This window comes from Gadus morhua, chromosome 14, assembly GCF_902167405.1.
Source record: "Gadus morhua chromosome 14, gadMor3.0, whole genome shotgun sequence".
Lineage (NCBI taxonomy): Eukaryota > Metazoa > Chordata > Actinopteri > Gadiformes > Gadidae > Gadus > Gadus morhua.
The window spans coordinates 12,250,907-12,271,845 of NC_044061.1; the positions used below are offsets into that span (position 1 = coordinate 12,250,907).

General features: G+C 44.2%; 1 protein-coding gene across 19 annotated transcripts in view; it reads left to right on the plus strand.

Moving 5' to 3' along the window:
* The window catches only part of plekha7b (pleckstrin homology domain containing, family A member 7b), a 71,532-nt gene that overhangs the window by 24,793 nt on the left and 25,800 nt on the right, over positions 1–20,939 (plus strand). For 13 of the 19 annotated variants that reach the window (XM_030378150.1, XM_030378151.1, XM_030378152.1 and 10 more), the window contains 6 exons: positions 6,737–6,820; positions 11,151–11,262; positions 12,456–12,566; positions 14,268–14,340; positions 14,797–14,897; positions 19,442–19,620. In XM_030378150.1, coding sequence (XP_030234010.1) covers positions 6,737–6,820; positions 11,151–11,262; positions 12,456–12,566; positions 14,268–14,340; positions 14,797–14,897; positions 19,442–19,620 — 660 coding nt within the window. Of the gene's footprint in view, positions 1–3,662; positions 3,830–6,736; positions 6,821–11,150; positions 11,263–12,455; positions 12,567–14,267; positions 14,341–14,796; positions 14,898–19,441; positions 19,621–20,939 lie in introns of those variants that run through there. The other 6 variants (XM_030378167.1, XM_030378149.1, XM_030378163.1 and 3 more) reach the window with 3 other exon arrangements.

Consider the following 20,939-nt stretch of genomic DNA (forward strand, 5'->3'; position numbering starts at 1 on the left):
AATGGGCCACCCTTGCTTCCCCCCCCCTCCCCCCCAGCGATGCCCTCTTCTGTTGGCCCTCCATGGGGCATGGCAGGGCCTTTGCTGGGATGGGTGGCTCCCTACTCCCACTGGGAGGGTTGCGGGGAGCACAGCTTTGTTCTGGTCATTTGAAATTCTCATGGCTTCATGCCTGGCTAGAGAGACATAGCTGCTGTTCACCGAGGCTGTAATAACATGAGTCTGATGTCATCCCAGCTCAGGGTCTCGGCCATTGTTCACTAAAGGATGGGCTCATTGGACGGCTTGGCAGAGGCGCCCGTTCATGCCAGCTCTGAATAATTGTAATGGTGGGAAAAGACATAAAAGGATCTTACCCTAAAATCCTTTTCCTAAATATTTACATAGTACTCCATTATTTAAGGTATATGAGTATTGTTGAAAGAAGTATGTTGAAAGAAGTTTGCAGTATAAACATTGTAATGATATAACGATTTTGCGTAGGCCTACTTGGAACTGAGGAAAGCTTTTCCCTTTGCGGATGGGACAGGCCTTTTTTTAAATCTAGTAAATGTGGTGAATTTCCAGCCCAGATTAGTGAGGCACAGCAGCAGAATTTGTATGTCTCGCGTCGCCTCATACAGTATTCGATCCATACGCGTTCTTGTGAAATAAAGGCTATCCCATTAGATATTATCGCTGAGCAAACACTTTACATATGCTGACATGCTCTGTTGTCATGCTTAGTGGATGTTCTCTCGTTATCTATTTGTTTTTGATGATTTTCATGAACATTTATGGTTTCCTGATAGACTTTTAAGCCAATAACGGGGTATACCAATACCCAACACTTTTCGGTTTCCGTTGGCATAGGTAAAACCTTTTCCGCTTAACCGCTTTAGTAATTTCAGCATTGGAAATGGCATGATTAGCTCAAGTTGATATTCCTTCTGAATGTGCTGCAACTAATTCGATTACACTTTCAGCTCGGTTGTCTCAAACGACTGTGTGTTCTCTGCAAATCTGTAGAAGTGCACGACTTAGATGATCAATGAGCCAGTTAATTGTACATTATGCCTTGTTTTTTCTCAGATCCGCTCTGAAGGATCACCGCAGTCTATTGGGTCAGCATTGTAACACACAATGATTCAGGGAAGATGACTCCTCCAAGTATCAACTACATCAATATCTTTGTCATCTTTGTGTTCTTTGGGCATAATGAGCGGGAATTCTCCATTCACCTAAGTAAACCGCACAGCAAATATAACAGGGTGAGGGTGACTCTGTTCTAGGCTGTTAACAGTTTATCATAGTGTCAGCGTTAATGGTTGAGTCAACTGTGGGTAGTAGAGCTATATGACTAAAGTATTGCCAAATATTTAGCTGTTATAAATAATAACCCATTCGCTATGATACCCTGCCAAGATCTTTGGTTTCCCTTTTTTACAGAGTAGGCTTCCAAAGTTCATTCTGCCAGTGCCAATATTATCTACAGAATTTGATTCCGAACCAATTCTCTCATTCTTAAGAGAATGACAAGAAGTCATTCTTAAATGCTCTAACACCTTGATTTTAAATAACAGCACACAGCCATTGTGATGGGAAAGAAAATCACTGCAAAGTGGTAGAGATATCTCGTGCTGGGAAAATAACAGCAGAATGAATGGGATGAAAAGATGAACGGTTTCCCGCAGCTCAACGGAAACTGTGCTAGTTCCTCTCACACGGTCACATATTGTTCCCATTTTCCCTGATCCATGTTTGATTAATTTAAAGGTAGAGTAATTTATAGTCGTGAGGGAAGCAGAGAGAGAGAGAGAGAGAGAGAGATAGTGAGAAAGAGGAAGTGAGAGAGAAAAAGAGAGGGTCACACACAATCTGAGAGAGAGAGAGAGGAGAGAGAGAGAGAGAGAGAGAGAGAGAGAGAGAGAGAGAGAGAGAGAGAGAGAGAGAGAGAGAGAGAGAGAGAGAGAGAGAGAGAGAGAGAGAGAGAGAGAGAGGAGAGAGAGAGAGAGAGAGAGAGAGAGGGGGGGGGGAGAGATTGTGTGTGGGAGAGAGAGAGATTGTGTGTGGGAGAGAGAGAGATTGTGTGTGGGAGAGAGAGAGATTGTGTGTGGGAGAGAGAGAGATTGTGTGTGGGAGAGAGTGAGTGGGATAGAGTGGGCGAGAGAGAGAATTAGGTAAAGAGCAGGAAGGGAGGAAGGGGGGGGGGGGGGGAAAGATAAGCAACCAAGCCCTCTCATGGCAGGCGGCCTGATCTCTGGCTGTGGAGTAAAGCTCTCCTCGGAGACGAGACAACATGCCTCAGAGGGAGCGCTAGCCCCACGGCCGTCCTGCGTATCCTCCGCCCGGTGCTCTAGCTCAGTGCTCTCCACTCAGTGCTCTGCACCACTGCTGTGCACGGCTGCTGCCCCCCCCCGCCGCTCCACACCGCTGCTCCGCGTGGATGCCGGCAGGTATGCTATGAGAGTCTGCTTCTGCAAACGCACACCTGGCCCGCGCCGCCCCGCCGGACCCCCGCAGCACCCAGCCCAGCGCCCGGACCCACGGCAAGTCGATGATTCACTCTGGGGCTAGAGCTGAGCGAGGTCAACGGAGACACACAGGCGGGTACAGGGGGAGGAAGTAGCTGCTCCGCTAAAGTTTCCTGACCGTGACCCGACGTTGATAAGTGTTTGGCTGGCCGTTTGTTTCGGAGCATGGCCGGGGGGCGTGTGCGTTCAGAGGGTGAGGTTTTGTGGCGGTTATTTTGCTTTTGTTTTTGTTGTTTGCTTGGGGCTTGGCTCTGAGGGGGTCAAGCCACCCTCATCGCCCTGTTGCTAAAAATGAACTCCACTATTTGAACAGGAATCACCCTGTTGAGCCTGTTGCTTTATGTTTTGAGTTGGTACGCTCTGTACGGACTGGACTTTTGGACTCTGGTCAGCGGCGGCGGGAAAAAGAGGCATGGCGATGGATGTTGGAGCTATCGGAATTGTTTTTCCAACGTCTCTCCTACATGTTGCTGCAGGAGTGTTTATTGGACCTGTGTTTGAGCTCCATCCCACTAAGAGCCTCATATTCACCCTCTTTTGGAAGTTGTATTTCTTTCAATAATTTTTTCAACAACAAAACTCGGGTGCATTGAACACCTGTGTTGATCTATGTGAGGAGTAGCCTCACTCGGCCCTCACCTTAACCTCCAGGTCATGTTTACACTGCAGTGTCACTGCATTGTAAACCCACAGGGTGGGGGGAGCTCTTCTCTGGGGCCCCATCACGGTGTAGGATGCCCCCATTCTAGCTCTACTTGACCTGCAGCTTCTCCATGACGTACAGCCAGCGAAGTACCCCTACACGCCCCCCCCCCCCCTCCCCCTGAAATGTTAGGGTTGCTACACTGGATGTTGACATATTGGAACCTATGCAGATTACTTGTGTTATGGTATTAAGGCATTTGGTTTATCACTGGTCCAATCTCGAGCAGACTTTACATCTTTAGTCCTTTAGTTTGTTTCTTACTTTAGGTTAAGATATAACCTGAAGAGAGATACAAATAGTGGAATATGTATATCACATTTAACATTATCATTTCCATATACAGCAAATCCTTTTTATAGCTTTACGCTGAGCTGTACTTTAATTGCCGGTAAGCCAAGATTTACAACCGTCATTCTATATTGTAATGATCGTATGCATATTTCATAAGCCCTGCAGTGGATCTCTCCTGCTGGTACTGTCATCACGGCTCCCCTTCTCCCAGGCAGGGGGGCTGAACCTTCCCTCAGCACCAGGCGCTTCTCCGGTCGGGACGGCTCATGTAAACTGTTGCTAATGCACAGAGCCACGGCGGCGCTGCGGTATTTGCTCGGTAAATGGGGATGTGGTGAATTCCTTGACAAATAGCTCAGAAGTAATGCGGCTGAAACAAAAGCCTCAAAAGAATGCATGTTCATAATTAACAGGGGAGGCTTTTGTGGGGCTCCGAGGGCCCAGTGCAGCTCCGCAAATGATGCACTATTACCAGAACAATGCTCTGCAGACTGTGTGTGTGCGTGTGCGCGGGCGCGTGTGTTTGTATACTGCAATGTAAACGTGCCGGAGTCCTTCAATGTCCTTATTTTAATTCATACGTGCTGTGGTTTGTCTTCTATGTGAACTACTGCATGTAGAGAAGCAATTCTGATGACGCCTTTAAAATGCAGCATCCACCTTTTCTAAATGTCAACGCATACATTCATCTTCTCCTTGCTCTACAGCCGTAGTACCTCCCTCTGCCGCCTGGGGTCGCTATAGGGCACCAGCGCTTTCTTTCATCCAGCGCTTCTTTAAGCAAAGCACATAGGCTGCCCTTCAGAGTGTTATGTGTTTACTCAAATTCATTATGCACACGTCGTTATCTTATACCCTTGGTACATCCGGGGAAAGTCGGTCTGTGCTTGTGTGTGCCCCAGTGTGTGTGACTGTGTTTTGGAGCAGCCTGTTTTCTGAGTTGAACCGCTGCAACATTCTGGCCGGATTCAAACTGCATTGCAGTATTTATCCTGCAAACATGGGTCCACTCTCTCTCAGCGTTACTTGGCTGTCTCTTCAACGGTAAAGAATAAAAAATAGCAAGGAAAGTATAGAATGAAGAGTGAGCGCAAATACCTAAGGAAGAGCTGCAGGTAATGCAAGGTTAGGATGGGTAAGGCTAGGTAATGATAGGTTATGAATGGTAATGATAGTTAGTAAAAGGTAATGAAAGTTAATGAAAGGCATTGATGGGTAATTCATGGCAAAGAGGGTAATGAAAGGCATTGATAATTTAGGTAATGAAAGTTAATGATTTGTAATGATAGTTAATAAAAGGGTAATGAAAGGGAATGATCTATAACGATGGGTGAGTAAGGCATGCATGAGGAGCTACAGCACCAGAGGTATGACCCCTTGTACTTCATAGAGTAACTGTCCTAGATGAATGGACTGTCCAATGGCCTCCCAAGCTGCTCCGGCAGACTCTGGACAGCCCACATAAGTGTGTTTGCAGTGGACACTGAGAATGCCGTGCTGTCTTAAATGTTGATCTTGCAGAACATATCCTGTTCACTGCTGGTAAATCACAGCTTTTCACACATAGATGAAATGTAACACGAGCAGGGTAGGGTGAATGTAATTAGAATTATTTATTTGAGATGATGCTGTGTGCTATCATCGTAAAAAAAAGCGACTTGAGAGTATCCCTGACATGTTGGAATAAACATTAACAGATTGATTATAAAGGAAGAATATACTTTATATATATATAATATAATTAATAGATAAAGGTATTGTAGGTAAGATCAGTGAGTAAAGAGAGGGAGAAGAAAATATTTTGACAAATACACAACCAGAAATAACTGTCAACTCCCTCTCTGCCCCCTCCCTCCTTAGGTTTCTCCCTCATGAGAAGTGTTGCATTCACGCTTGTCATTGACAGGCAATAGTAATTGCACTATGCGCAATACAGCCTGCATGATATTCAAGCACATCGCTATTTCACTTGTGTGTGTACTCAGACCTAAGGTTTTCCACAAAGTATAGAATGGTTATCATGAAGCTTGTATTAATGGTTCTCTTTTCCTCATCATGATGTCAATATCCCTGTAGGCAATGCAGTATAGTACGAATAGATATCTACGGATATTCTGTCATATAGAAGAAAGATTATACGCTTTTGAATTGTTCAGCCAAAGCAAGGTTGATAAACGTTCCTTCATGCTTGTGAACTGTTACTGTAGCAATAACCTACATGCGGGAGCAAATATCCATGAGTCTTTGTGTAATTAAACCCTGTTTAATCTTGGCTGCATGGCCGGTCATTCATGTCTCTTTAGTTTGCCCAAAGAGCTGTAATATTTCTCATGGGCGTCTGAACCTCACGGCACAGTGTGAGAAATGCTTGTGTTTGTTTTCTGTCATCTCAGTCCCTCAGGATGTAATGAGCCGTAGTCAGCACATGGACAAACCCCCCCTCACCACGATAGCACACAGACCAATACAAATGAAAGGCAAAGATAGGGATCATAACCAGGGAGAATAATCTGAAATAATTAATAATTAGATGAAACCAATCACCTTGTATTGATTGAGATTATTTGTGCATTGTATGTTATTTATTCAGATATTATCTCATCATATCCAATACAGACATAGTTAGTAACCAGAACTTCTTAACTCTAACTCTACCTGTCCTAACAGCATAGCAGGCCTGTTCCACCTGACTATGTGTGCGCAGTCAATGAAGCAGAAAAACCAACGGTAGATTTACACACAGCGATATCTGTTACGGTTATCTAGTGTGTGAACAAACATAAACATTAATAAAATGTTAAAAGCAACAGCCGGCACCTGTCTGCCTCTGTTTCCCCGTCGTCACTGACACGTTTTAACGTCCTAGTTACAGCGATGAATGGAGCCATGAAATTGAAATCAATAAAGGGGATGGTGGGTGGTTAGGGCAAGGAGTGCTGACCCACACCGTTTGGGTGAAATACAAGCCCTCGGTCATGACCAGGCTTCAGCATCATCACCCGTTCTGCAGTTGGCAGGGGATGTGGTTGTTATGGACACAACATGTGGTCATGGTCAAACGTTCCCCACCAACAGCCCACTGTAAACCCCCTCTGATTGATGGATGTGATGAGAGGGTGGTGGTGGTGGTGATGGGGGATGGTGGTGATCCTACACTAACTTCACTTTGTCTTGGAGGTTATCTTCCCCTCCTTATCATTCTCTCCTCTCTCCCTCCCCACTGCAGCCACAACCAGAGGAGTACATCATTCCGACACCCAGTGACCGGTCAGATATCTCCTGAAAACACAGAGTACACACTGCAGGACAGGTGAGTGAGTTTGTCTTCCTCTCAGGGTGAAAGCGGCACTGGTCTGTACCGTTGTGAAGGTTTGGAGTTATTGAGCGGAGGCATTGGAAAATACAGGCTGTTTGGAGTCAAGGGTTTGGTGTCTGGTCTACGGGGAAAAGCACAGGCCAGAGATGAGAGACTGATCTTCACCACCTGGTTCACAGTAGCACAGACCCATGGTGGTACTCATACTAACTGGTAATGGGAGTTTCCAGTGTTTTCATTAAGGTCAATATGTAGACTAGGTGCTGATGACCCAACTATTGCTTATAGGTGCCTTTTTTATTTAAATACAAATACCTGGAATAAACTCCCTGAGGATTTAAGACTTGCCCCAACTCTGAGCACCTTTAAAACAAGACTGAAGACTTTTATGTTTGCTTTAGCTTTCTGCCAAATCTTAAATTTGGCAAATCTTAAAAACTTTGCCTTTATTTTCTATTTTATTGCTAAAATGCCTTTTAAACTTTCTATTTGACTAATTTCTTTGCATATGTTTTCTTTTACTTATCTATTATTTTATTTTATTTTATGACAATGTTTATATGTGAAGCACTTTGAGTCTGCCTTGTGTATGAAAAGTGCTATATAAATAAAGTTGCCTTGCCTAAATGAAATGCCCACAATTGGACACATGGCTCTGCCTTGGAAAAATTAAGTTAATTCAACGCTTTAGTTGATCGACTCAAAGGGCTATTGATTTGCAGAAAGAGATGGTGGTCCAAATGATGATTTATAAGTTAGTTTAAGTTATTTAGAGCTCTGCATGGATCGTGAATCTTATGTTGTTCACTTTGACTATTCGAATAATGATATGTTAATAAAGCTATAATAATAATAGTAGATGAATTTGAACTTATTGAAAATGTTGTAGTTGGTTCTGGTTGTCATTTTATTAGAGGAGATTTTTAGGTAATTAGGACCCATCCAACAATGTTCAGTTCACTCCAGTTGGGATTCTACACATGAAATACCTGCATTTACAACATTCTTATTTTATTATTTCTTTCTTGACCAGCAATAGGCATGTGACTTTAAATAGGCACCATTCCATTTGAATTAGTACACTTAGTCTCAAGGGCCCAGAGAGGCATAATTTGCTCCGTCAGTCAACAGCGTGCGGTTCAAAACAGTTGTCTGCATTAGTTATTGGTCGTGTGGTTAGGTGAAGCCAGCATGTGCTGTTATTGTGTTTGAGAAAGCCGAACCCTATGGCAGAATGTAAAGCAACAGGTGTACGATCCTGTTTAATCTAGCTAGCTTTAGAGGGCATAGTATTTGACCTCCAACGTCTCTGGGATTAGGAGATGTGTACAGTAACGGCGGAGGTTCATCTCCACTCACAACGGAAACTTCTGTCCAACCCTGTGCCTCGCTCTCTTGTCTCTGTGTGTTCAAGCCACGAACCCACCGGAGGGCAAAAGTTAATGCATAACTCACGCGCATACTTGCAATAGTAACATAATCGCTCTCTTGGCTCATAATGCCACAGCTGATCTCTTTAAGCTTGACATCCTGAGAATAGATCGAGATGTACCGAGAATGTGAGAATGGTTATATTTACTGAGGAAAAGCCAAGCTCTGTCATGATTACCCCAGCTCACCGCTGCCTTATACCACTGTATTGTTACTTTCCAACTTCTGAAGGGCTCCTCCTTTTCCCCTTGGGTTTTTGAGTTGAGCTTGCCCTTATAAGGGCTGAACGTTGCAGTGTGTCGTTATTAAATATGGAGCCGTGAGAATAGACCTGTATGACCCTTTGAGAATATAAATACTATTTATATTGGAACAACTCGTTCCGACAACTACCAACGGGTAGATGCCCTTGTGCAAGGGTGTCAACAGGGAAGTTGTAACACATCCTACTGGTGTTGCTAATCTTCATAAAAATATAATTAATCTTACTTCAAACATGCTTGGTCAAGGTCATGCTTGTGATCGAGTCACGCTAAATCATGGATGATTTGCAGGGACGACCTCCATCCATGAAGCGCCCCATGTAAACACGCAGCATTGAAGCACTGCACACGCACTCATGATGTTCACGTTTGACAGACCCACGTGGTCTAAGTAGGGAAGTAGGTTTCCCCAAGTCCCTGGGACTAATTTGTAATGGTGCAGACCTCCTTTATTCCTAAGGGAAGGTTTCAAATTGAGGACAGAGAGGGTAGAGAGTCGATACTGAACTTCTTTTCCATTATTGGCAGAAGGTTCCTTGTCCTGGGGTCTTTGAGTTGGTTATTGATTGCTGCACTTTGAACAATATATCACCAGTCCCAACTCCCCAGGTCCACCTGCTGGGGGAAAGGATAAACTGTGTCAGTGAGTGGGAGGGAGAGAGGAGGAATAAAAGGGAGAGAAAGGCGCTGTTTGATGTAAAACATCACCCCTCTCTCGCACAACAGTTCTCCAGAGGATCGGTTTGAGTGGCACTGGTGGTCAATACTAATAAATCTTTGAAAAAAAAAGAGAGCGCGCTTATCGTCATAGCAATGTCCCCCAAACAAACAAAAAACACTGGCCTGCCTTCAGGAGCAGAGCGTTGCTATGCTTTAATCCAGAGGCGATCCCCCCCGCTCAGCAAAGTTCAACCTCTACTTTTTAAGCCTTAGTCTCTTCGTCTCAAAAGCCCAGCCCTCCTCTTTTAGTCTTTAGCTTCTTAGGCTTGAATACAAAGCAGAAAATAGAAGGAAGGATAGTGCTCCTTTTAACCCCCCCTCCCTAACTCCGTCACAACAATGCAGGGTTCCAATGGCAGTGCTGTTGTAGGGGTCACACACACCGTATCCTGTCGCAAGCAGGCCATCAAAGCCAGGAAGACCTTGGCCTTCTGGGTCATCCAAGCACTAAATACTATTGAACTACCTGGGCCATTGCCATCACACAGTTTCTGTACTTTTCACTGCAGACCAAATATGCAGTCAAGATTCTACGACAGTAGTAGATGATGCTTATTGAGGCATTGGTGGATTGGTTTAGTTACTCTTTCTCTGGAAAGTCCTAATAGTACGAACTATGTTTGAACAACAGCGATTGACTGCAGTAAAGGCGAGACATATTGCAGGTTTAAAAGGATCGTGGCTTTTGTGATTAAAAGCAAACACATGTAGAGGTTTAACTGAGCACAATGCCATGGGTGGAACGTTCCACACATCACAGACTGTTTGACCTTCCAAGGTCAACATGTTATTGTTCTCCCCGACTGCGGTCACATTTTCATCCAGCTTCTTTCTAAGCTGTCTGAGCAACCCGAGGAGATGCTGTAGTAGGAGTTGTTGACGTAGTTCACTATGTGGCTGTGAAGAAGTGAAACACTTCTATTATATACATTAAATCAACATGACAAATCCTTTATATATATGCATTCCTAATGTTTCCACATGTTAACCAAAGACACACGTAGTACAGGGTAAATGTGTCATCTTTCTAAAAAACAGGGTCTTTGGACAGACAATAACGTGAGCTACTAAGCAAATGAGGTGTATTATTTTGCTGTCGTTTTTTTGTCTACAACACAATAGAAGCGACAATGCTCTGCTTAACTTTGGCTGCTTAAACCTTTCCTGCTCCACATTGCAGCACATCCCCGCGGTCCTGCATCACAAAGATATCGATTTTTTTTTTTGCCTTCCTCCATTAATTCTTCAGCGTCTATGCTCACAACACTGCGGGATGCTGGTTTCCACAGTTGGCTCTGATTCCTGCTTATCTATCTTACAGCGTATAGATAGATGAAATGAAAACTATAGCAAATGACAATATATATGTATATACTTTTTGTTCCGTGTTCTATTTCTTCTACATAGGTAATATTTTTCGAAGAAATTCTGATGACAATGTGAAATGTGATTTGTAATGAAGATACTTATACAGACTGTGTGTGTGTGTGTGTGTGTGTGTGTGTGTGTGTGTGTGTGTGTGTGTGTGTGTGTGTGTGTGTGTGTGTGTGTGTGTGTGTGTGTGTGTGTGCGCGCATGCTTTAGCACTTTTCCTGCCATTTGTGTCTGTGTGTATCTTGTTCAATGATCTATGATGATTGTAACTCTTTGTCTGAGCAAGGCCCAGTGGAGTGCAGGGAACAGACAGCTCATCAAGTGTAAAGCCCTGGGCTCTTTGGGGGATCGCGGGCCAGGGGCAGGAAGGAGTCACATCCGCCACTATCTGACAACTCAGGCATCAACTGTATTTGAGTTTTTCCGAGCTGTGCTGACAGAGAGGAGAAAGTGCGAAGAAAGTAGTCCCTGTGCTACCTGCCCACTGGGCTCATTGAACTTTATGCTGTGCTCTGCCCCCTACTACTCCCCTGTAGGATAGAATCCCGCATGTCCAAGCAACTGGCCAATCAGAGGACCCCCAGTGTGGTCAGCCAGTCCTCCACGGGTGTCCCTACGACGGCAGTGGACACCGCCCCGGGGTCCAGGGTGAGTCACATGATGCCACGACCTGAACTTTCATTTAATTAAACTCCTACTTTATGAGGATTTGTGTCGCAAACCGTTGGTTGATCTGACTCAGTTAAGAATCACAAGCAATTGTAGTACTCGTACTAGGAAAATAAATTGAATGCTTTGAACGATTTCTGCTTTTATAATTCTCAGAGTGACTGTCGGGGTTCGTGGGGCCCACATGGTTTAATATGCGCTAGTATACGACTCAGAACACTTTCTCAGTCTGATTAATAGTCTTCGACCGGAAAAGGTTGGCTATTTTTCAAGCATACGGGAACTCAATTACAAAACTCTCCAGGGGCTGGACATTTCTGCTGTATGGTAATCTATTACGGTAATCCGGGCATTTGAATCAAGTAGACGAGCAATTATATTGGGCGGAAAAAAACGTTTCTGGACCACTCAAGGCAGTCATTGTTTGAGCCTTATTATATGTACTGCTCATCAGTCTTAGTTTTGATTCATTATATCGTTTAATTTTAGTTTAGATTGCCATAGTTTCATTTAAAATGCAATGAATCATTATGCAATAACTCAATCCTTAGGAGAATGTGTGCTTGACCGATGATATTGTAATACATCCATGATAAAATTATATCGTAAGGGGATTTTGTTATGCATTTGACTTATTACAACGGTAGGTAACCCCTGCTGTTAGCCAGCCAGTACAAGCAAATAGCTTTCCTGTTTGTCTGAGATAAACAGCGCTCAACGTAGAAGTCGTTTGGCAAATGTCCACACTCTAGTCGATTAGTGACATATGCAACTTTCCCTGGAAGGACCCATGCTATCAAAAGCAGGAAGTTGGAAATCATAGGCATGCATTCAGCCAGTCCTGTCAGCCAAACAGGAAAAAAGTGCAGAAAAATTCCTGCACGGAAGGAAACAAATCAGAGACAAAACAGACTATTCTTGAATATTCGTTCAGATTGTTGTTCCTTTAGGTGGGTATATATACATATTTAAAAATATATCTTTGGTAAATACTCATTTTGTGGAAGCAGTTTGCGGAAAAGGAGAATGAGAGAGCGATATTAATCATCAGTCAGCTTTAAACTGCAATTCCCGGAACAGTTAATTTAAAAACAAACTAGCAATCCCTCAACAAAGGTCCCTCTAGAGGCAGAGATCGCTACAGTGTTTGCTTTACCCCCCCCCCCCCCAAGGTGCAGAACCTCAGGGCCTCCGGGAAAGTCCACAGCTTTGGCAAGCGGGACCATGCCATCAAACGCAACCTCAACGTCCCGGTGGTGGTGAGGGGCTGGCTCTACAAACAGGTAAGCCCCTCCTCCGCTTGGCCCGCGGCTGTCTCTTCAGAGTGATGGACAGGGCTGTGTGAGGCGGAGTGTTACCTCTGTGTAGATGTGTGGACCCTTTTAAGCACACGTTAATCACGAGTAAACATGACGCCGTGGCCGCGCTGTGGAATGTCAAGTGTGTGTTGTTTGACTGATCTCAACGCCCCCACCAGCCCGGCCCCCCTGGACGCGAGGAAACCCCTCCGTTTCAGAAAGGCTCTATTGGATTCCTTTGCAGCACTGTTCCATGTCACCTTCCGTTGCTTGAGGGTTGGTTAAACAGGTGGCGAGACTCTAATCGTGGCCCCCCTAAACATTATTGATAGGAGCACAGAGGACTTGTATGAGAGTTTATCCTTGTTTAGTTTTTAGTTTGATGATGATGGGATATAGATTGTATTCGCAATTCTACTAACATATCATGTGTTGATATCCCTGAGTATCACGGGCACACAACTGAGTGTGCTTGTATTTTTGGAGAGAATACGGACCGCAGATCAGATAACAAACGGTGAAATTGTTCAAAACAAGCTAACTTTATGTGTAACGTTAACATCCCATCCGCAAATAACATTGACAGCACTGGCATTACACTGTGTAATTAGGCTTGCATTGCTTCCAAGTGCAGGTTAAATGGAACAGAAAACACAACAGAAATTGCATGCTGCCTCTCTATTGAGTTGGAAAAATATGAAAATAGCCTAATGTGGGTGTTACACACTAGTGGTGGTTAGTGAGGTCCCCCCTTCACTGTAAAGCGTCTTTGAGTGTCCAGAAAAGCGCTATATAAATTCAATCCATTATTATTATAATGATGGGTAGATTGTTCACTTCATTCATTGTATTCAATTTTTTCAGATATTTTGGGATGCATCCCGTACTCCCGTTTTTTTTGCATTTGAGTATCGTAGATGTTGTGTTGAGTGGATAATATGTTGCTTTTAAAAGCATATTGGTGTTCCAGCCTGTTTGTTTTGCACAGCTCTCTGCTATTTGGGTTATCCTGGGAAGTAATCTCACCCTGGAAACAGCTTGGGGGGGAAAGGGGTGTGGAGGGGTTGGGGTGTTAATGAAGACTAACCTATTTTACACACACACGCGCTTTCACACACCCACACACACAAACACACACATACCCACACACACACACACACACACAAACGCACGCGCGCACACACACACACACACACACACACACACACACACACACACACACACACACACACACACACACACACACACACACACACACAGGCAGTAGTTGAAGCTGCTGCTTCAAATTACCAAGATTGTGTAAAAACATCATTAATTATTGCGCTACGCTATAGTGCTTGAATCCCGAGGAGAAATTGGTGTTTTTAATATCAGGCCACCAGAGATCGTATTGTAGAGAGGTGCTGTACATTAAATCCCATCTCAACAGTAGAATTAACATCAGCAGGCTTTCCAGGCGTGTGGCCTCCTAAAAGAATGCTTTTACACCAGAAATGAACTCTCAAGGAACTGAACTAGAGACGCATCATGTTTCATTGATATGCATGAGGAGTGCTTCCCCCCCCCCTCCAATCCCAATGGCTCATGCCAAGTGCTCTATTCCCCAGCCTTTTCATTATAACCCCAATTAAAACGTGTGTGTGTGATGACGCGCTTGTGAACACAGTGTTGTCCCCCACCCTACAGGACAGCTCTGGAATGCGGCTTTGGAAACGGAAGTGGTTTGTTTTGTCTGACTTCTGCCTGTTTTATTACAAAGGTGAGTGAAAATAATACATGAGCCCCTGGCAATGGTTTACTTATAAAGCAAATTAGTTGCATCATGTACCCTGAAGCACCTCAATTACACGACCAACAATACGCAACAAACTCAAACTCAGTCATCTCATCTCGTTATCTCATTTTTCACATGTGTTTTCTATTTATCACCCATCCAAAATGTTCGTCATAATATTACCATAACAGTATGGTATTTGATCTGCTGCGTAGTTGCTATGACCCTGTTATCACCCCCACCTCCATTAATCATACCTAAATACTTGCCATGCAGTTTCGTGCACCAATGCCCAGCCTTGAATTAACCTTGAATTATGGTGCTCTGTGACATGCAGGCATAATACAAGATGTTGGAAGGGCTTGGTTCATTAACAGTTACAATGTGTCTTTCCAATGTGTGTGTGTGCGTGTGCGTGTGCGTGTGTGTGTGTGTTTACAGATAGTCGAGAAGAGACGGTGCTTGGTAGCATACCCCTACCCAGTTATGTCATCACTCCAGTGGATCCTGATGATCACATAAGCCGGAAATACGCATTCAAGGTAACTCCTTCATGAACACTCAAGGTACCTCCTCAAATAACCCGTCTCCAGAGTTGATGAATGCGACTACTGTATAAATACTTATGGCTAACCAACATGCACTGATGACTGCTGACAGTTCTTGGCAGCGCACATGGACGGAATGCGTTTGTCATACAATGTCTCCCCCTGCTGGTTGAGCTAGCTGTTACACAAAGTATTATTGATTATCTCATTTGTGGTAATGTCATAGTTTGTATTGACTAGTTTAAATAGTTCCAGCTTAGTTATTATTGCATAATACAAAGCACTTCATATGACGAAAAGTAATACTTCTACTCTACAATTTTTATCAACCAATCAATCATCATAAAATACTCCCAGAATATATGCATATTGCGTAAGATTCACCAATTTGATTAAATTAAATTAAATTGGTTGATGCTGCTCGGCTGTCTGCTGGTCTAATTGTTTAAACATGTGACACTTATTGTCTGCAACCTTTCATTGGGTATTGTCTTATTCAAATAAATCTCTCCACGCTTTATTGTAATTCTACATCTGTATGAAAATTCAATTGTTTATTAGGGGTGAGGTCATTATTTAGCTGACAACTGTTGTGATTTACTCCAGCTTCACGACGTGCTCATGATCGATTGGCTGTGCTGAAGCTGCAGCTGTAGCATGCGGGAGGCCAGCCAAACAAATGCTGTCAGTGGTGCATGCTACAAAGGTTTAGAATTAATATTGGAAAGAAAGCCTGTCCGAATGCTGTGGTTTCTCCTGCTGTCCGGTCGGCATTACTGTTTCTGTTAGTAGACTGATGTCATTGTTATTACAGTACAGAGTACATCGAAACACAAAACAATATCCTACTAACTCCCATCCAAGTGCAGTCTAATATTCCTGATGATATTCACGCTACGGCTTTAATGGAAGGGCTGTGGTATCAATTAACCCATAGATATATTATTTAAATAAAAATATCGAAAAATTGGCATAAATGTGAACTGCTGAAACGATGGAAAAAATGGGCCACATTTTTTAAATCCATTATGTAGTCATAGTGACTGTAAAAGATAAATGCCTAGTTACGGCTCACTGTTTTTTCTATCTCTGTGTCTCCCACAAATTGAATATTGCAACACCTAAAAGAAAAATATTCTGTTAAACCTGTCATAGTCTACTGGAGAACAGAGCTGATGTATCATCTCTTATCACAGCTGCAGTGTTGACATTATTGTCTTGCTGCAAGCGTAGCACCCATTGAGAAAAAAAACCACAATCCTGCATTAATGTTTAATGCAGCGCTGCAGCCTCGGGGCAGTCTGTTACAATCCTCTGGGCTGCTTTGTACCTGCTCCTCTTGGGGCTGCAGGGCGTTACGTGTGTTTGTATGAGCACACACACACACACACAGGCACACACACATAGGCACACAAACAGACACACGCATAGACACACACACACGCACACACGCATGCACGCACACACACACACACACACACACACACACACACACACACACACACACACACACACACACACACACAAACACACACACACACCCATATGGGTGTTGGCCTGCATATGAAAGGCATGCATATGAAATGTGTGTGTGGGTGTGTGTGTGTGTGTGTGTGTGTGTGTGTGTGTGGGAGCAAGGAGCAAGCAAGGGAGTGAGATAATAAATGGAAGAGGGAAGGAGAGAGATTCCCTAACTGCCATTACCTTGGATTAGAATGGGGCAGGTCTGATGATCAGTCGTTCATGTTATTAATTATACATCCCTCATCATCTATTTTCTACCTCTCCTCCTGCCTGTTCTCAGGGGAGTAGATCTAATAGCTGAGGTGAGGCGGGCTCTGCTAATTACTCACCTTGCGTTGAAAGAGCCCTTGTGCCCCTGCCGTGCAGTCTGGGCGGCCCCATATCAGAGCTGGGTATTTCATTAGATCCTACATGGCCGCTTTGTCGACGTGTTATTATCACTGCTACGTCTCTGGACCGGGCCACAGCCCACCCATCCCGCTGGACGGTTCTGGTTTGTTCTGTACCATGTGTTTGTTGTACGTTTGCAGGATTGAGATGAGCTGATAGTTAAATAGATGGGTGTGTTTGTCCAGTGTGAGTTTGGAATGAGATAGTTGACGCAGCAAGTTTAGTTGCTGCAAAATGACAACACACTGCAGCCTTCAGACAAGGAATCCAAGGAGTGTGGTTGAGCTTAACAAGGGCTTCCTATCAGATACCCCTCAGGCTGCCACAAAGCAACATGCACTCTAATCCATGGTATAGGATGGTTTCCTTTCCCTCATTGAACCGCTCTTCATTGATGTTTTCCCAAGCCCAGACCGAAGAACAATCCCCACTCCTTTTGATCATGTCAACAATGATTTGGAGAGACTTCCTGTTGTTTTGTCTCATTTCACTGCAGCGCTCTCATTCTCTGTTGGGTCAATTGCTTCCTGTTGTTCCCCTGTGTGTCTGTGTGTGTGCGTATGTCTGTGTGTGTATATGTCTGTGTGTTTGTGTACATTGGTGTGTGTGTGTGTGTGTGTGTGTGTGTGTGTGTGTGTGTGTGTGTGTGTGTGTGTGTGTGTGTGTGTGTGTGTGTGTGTGTGTGTGTGTGTGTGTGTGTGTGTGTGTGTGTGTGTGCGTGCGTGCGTGCGTGCGTACCGAGGGAGTTCTGTTGCCAGCAGTTGGCAGCCCCTGTCTTGCATGAATAGGTATTTGATTTCACCAATCCCAATCGGCGTCTCGCCTTCCCCCAGCTCATTCTGTGCCACTGAATGTACAATATCTTGTGTGCATTTATGTCACATATACATACATGACGCAGCAGAAGTCATGGATGGACAATGCCAGCCTGTAATATGGAATGTTTGTTTTCATGCAAGTTTAGTTACTTTTGGTTTTTAATTTTGAATGTGCGTCCGTGTGCTATGTGTACGTTTGAAAGCAGCACTTCTGTAGCATCGTTTGGAACAGTAGAAGAGACTCCTGACCGGGCCTTGTCATTAATATTGTCCTCGACAGGTTCAGGTTACCATGGGAACCATAGCCGATCAGAAGCCCTATCAGAGGGTTGCATGGACCCACTATGGATTCAGTGTCATTGGGCATTTGCACCCCCCCCACCCCCGCTCTACATCAGTCATCATATTCGGCCCATCATGGGAAAGGTGTGGTCGGCGAGTCTCACGGTGGTTCTGCCTACGTTTCCCACACTCCTCTCTGTCTTCCTCGGCTTTCTTCGAGTCCTTCACCACATGTCACCATAGCATATTATTTGGCCTCCATGTCGCATGTGATTCAAGTCATGCCATCAAGGCGCCCTCCACGAGGACTGTCTGTGGGCACGTTCACATGGAATGATTCATCGATTCCTCCAGAATCCCTAATCCCACGTGCAGCCCGTCTTGCCTCTGGTTTTGTGTCTCATGTTATGCTTTCCACAAGCCGCTGAGTAAACTGTCCAAAAGCCTCTTCTTGTTCTTCGTCTTGGATGATTTATTGTGTTCAACAAAGTGACATTTCCCTCTATACGGATGAAGTTTACTACTTCATCAATCTCATTCAGACAGAACGGAGATCATTTGATTTGTTTCCAGGCATAGAAAATGGCCTGCCATAACCATTTGATGCAAAATATTTCCGACACAGACCATAACCCTGGCTGTTGTAACCCAGATTTAGATGAATGACCCAATGACTAATGCGTATCAGAGTCATCTGAACACAGTGAGGTCAGCGAGATCCCAGGTAACACCGTGGTCATAACATATCCAGCACCGTGTGAACCAAGAGTAGACCAGTGTAATCCTTCTCCGTCGTGGAATAACGACCTTGACTCCAGGTCGCCAGGCTGTCCGGTGGCCCCGTTGTTCCCCAGGGGGGGGGCTCTGTCCCTGGGTTGTTTGGGGTTGTTTGGACGGGTAGGGACACCGCAGGGTTATATCACGCGAGGATAAAAAAGAGTGGAAAATGATTAACTCAGCAGACAACAGAGAGAGATGTGTGTGTGTGGAGGTGTGTGTGTGTGCGTGTGTGTGTGCGTGTGTGTGTGTGTGCGTGTGCGTGTGCGTGTGCGTGTGTGTACCTGCATTGTAAGGCTCTTTCGTGTTGGTCGTCGGCTGTACAGTTGCTTGGGCCCCTTTACCAATATGCTTACCGAAGGCATTGTGTATTGTGCTGCCATTTTGGCTTTGGTTTGATGCAGCAGAAAATTTATTATAGCTATATGTTGCATGCCTTTTGCTGTGCATGACGGCGAAAAGCTCTTATTTGACGCCGTTTTATGATGAATGCAGCCTTTTTTTCCCCAGTTATTCACTTCTCCAGCCATGTGTAACTGTATATTTTTGTTTCCCATGCGACGACAGTTTTTGGTCATCAAAAACGCTAACTAAGCTCGGCTCCTTGCTGAGCTGCTTAGTGCTTGGATGTATTTACTCATCAAGCTGACTACCTGTACTACCTCACTGCTCTCTGTCCCCGTACAGTTCTCACACGCACTCCCCTCTCTCTCCCCCTCTCTCTCCCCCTCTCTCTCTCTCCCGTAGGCCAGCCACACAGGAATGCGCTCCTACATTTACAATAAGAACTCTGTGATTGGCTCGCAGGCGGAACACTGCGGGATGCGAACGTACTTCTTCAGCGCCGACACTCAGGAGGACCTGAACGGCTGGATACGGGCCATGAATCAGGCCGCACGCATGCAGCAGAGCCACACGGTCAAAAGGTCTGTTGTCCCCGCCCTCCACACGAAGGTTGTCCTCGGGAAGGTCTTCGTCCGTGACGCTCTTTCAGGAGTTTGGTTTAAATTAGAGCATGGTTCAATGCAGTGTGTTTCACGTTTTGAGCCGTATCGATCGGAATCGGAATCTGTCTCTTTCTCTCTCGGATGAAAACAGCATCTTGTCCTTGAGGCCCGGGTCCATTAACACCTAGATCCAATTTCGGTTTCAATACTTTTTTCAAAAATGGCTCTGCTCAAGATGGAATATAACAAGAAGAATATAGGATACAAAATTAAATGCATAAAAGAACCCCACAAATAATAAAAAAATATGTATAAATACATTAATTCATGAATGCATTAATGCGGTGAGAAACCAATCATTGTTTCATTCCAGTAGTAGTATGTTGATGCGCATAAAAACAGACACATCTAATCATTGTTTCATACCAGTAGTTGTATGTTATAGTGCATGCAGACAGACTCATCTAATCTTTGTTTCATAGCAGTAGTTAAAAATAGTTATAAATACACATCTAACCAGCTAAACAGGGGCTCCCAAAGGGTTTAATTCTGAAGCGTATGCATCTGGGCACCACTCGGTCATGGGTTACTAATACATTGTACCCTATATAGAGACGACTAAGTTAAATACCTTTAGCCGCGTTTCCACCGCACACATATTATCCTTATACTAATACTGTACCCAAAAGTATAGTGAAAAAAGAAGTACACTTACTGTAGCTCCCACACATTTTTCTTTCATCCCTCATGTTTAATTATTCATGTTGACGTTTGTTATAGTGTTGCGACATTGTTTTTCCACTGCGGCTCAGTGCTGCCTGGATGAGCACTGCTTGAGACAACTTAAAGGTGAAACGTCCCCAGACTCGATGGCCCTTATATGGGCTGAGCAGTAGTAAGACGCAGTCTGATCCATCTGCTGTGAGTACTATTGCACTGCAGTGGTCTGCAGCATCCATTCTGTTCTCTGCTGTTGAGAACAGAATGGATCTGAATCTCGGCCAGATGGAAACAGGCGTGAACGTTGTTGCTGAAGAATCCACATAGGCTATGTAATGCAATAAACTGTCAAATGCTTTAATTGTCACTGTGGTAACCTAATTCTAATGTTTAAGACTGTTAAATAAGTTGGGGGACACATTTCATAATTTGAGGACACAATTCCTTTATGTTATTTTCTTTTATCGCCATCTTGTGGTCAATGTTGCTTACTACCGCTTATTCTATTCTATAAAATTGTATTTTAAATTAACAAAATATTGAAATAATACTCAAACCCCTATCAATTATTGAGGTTA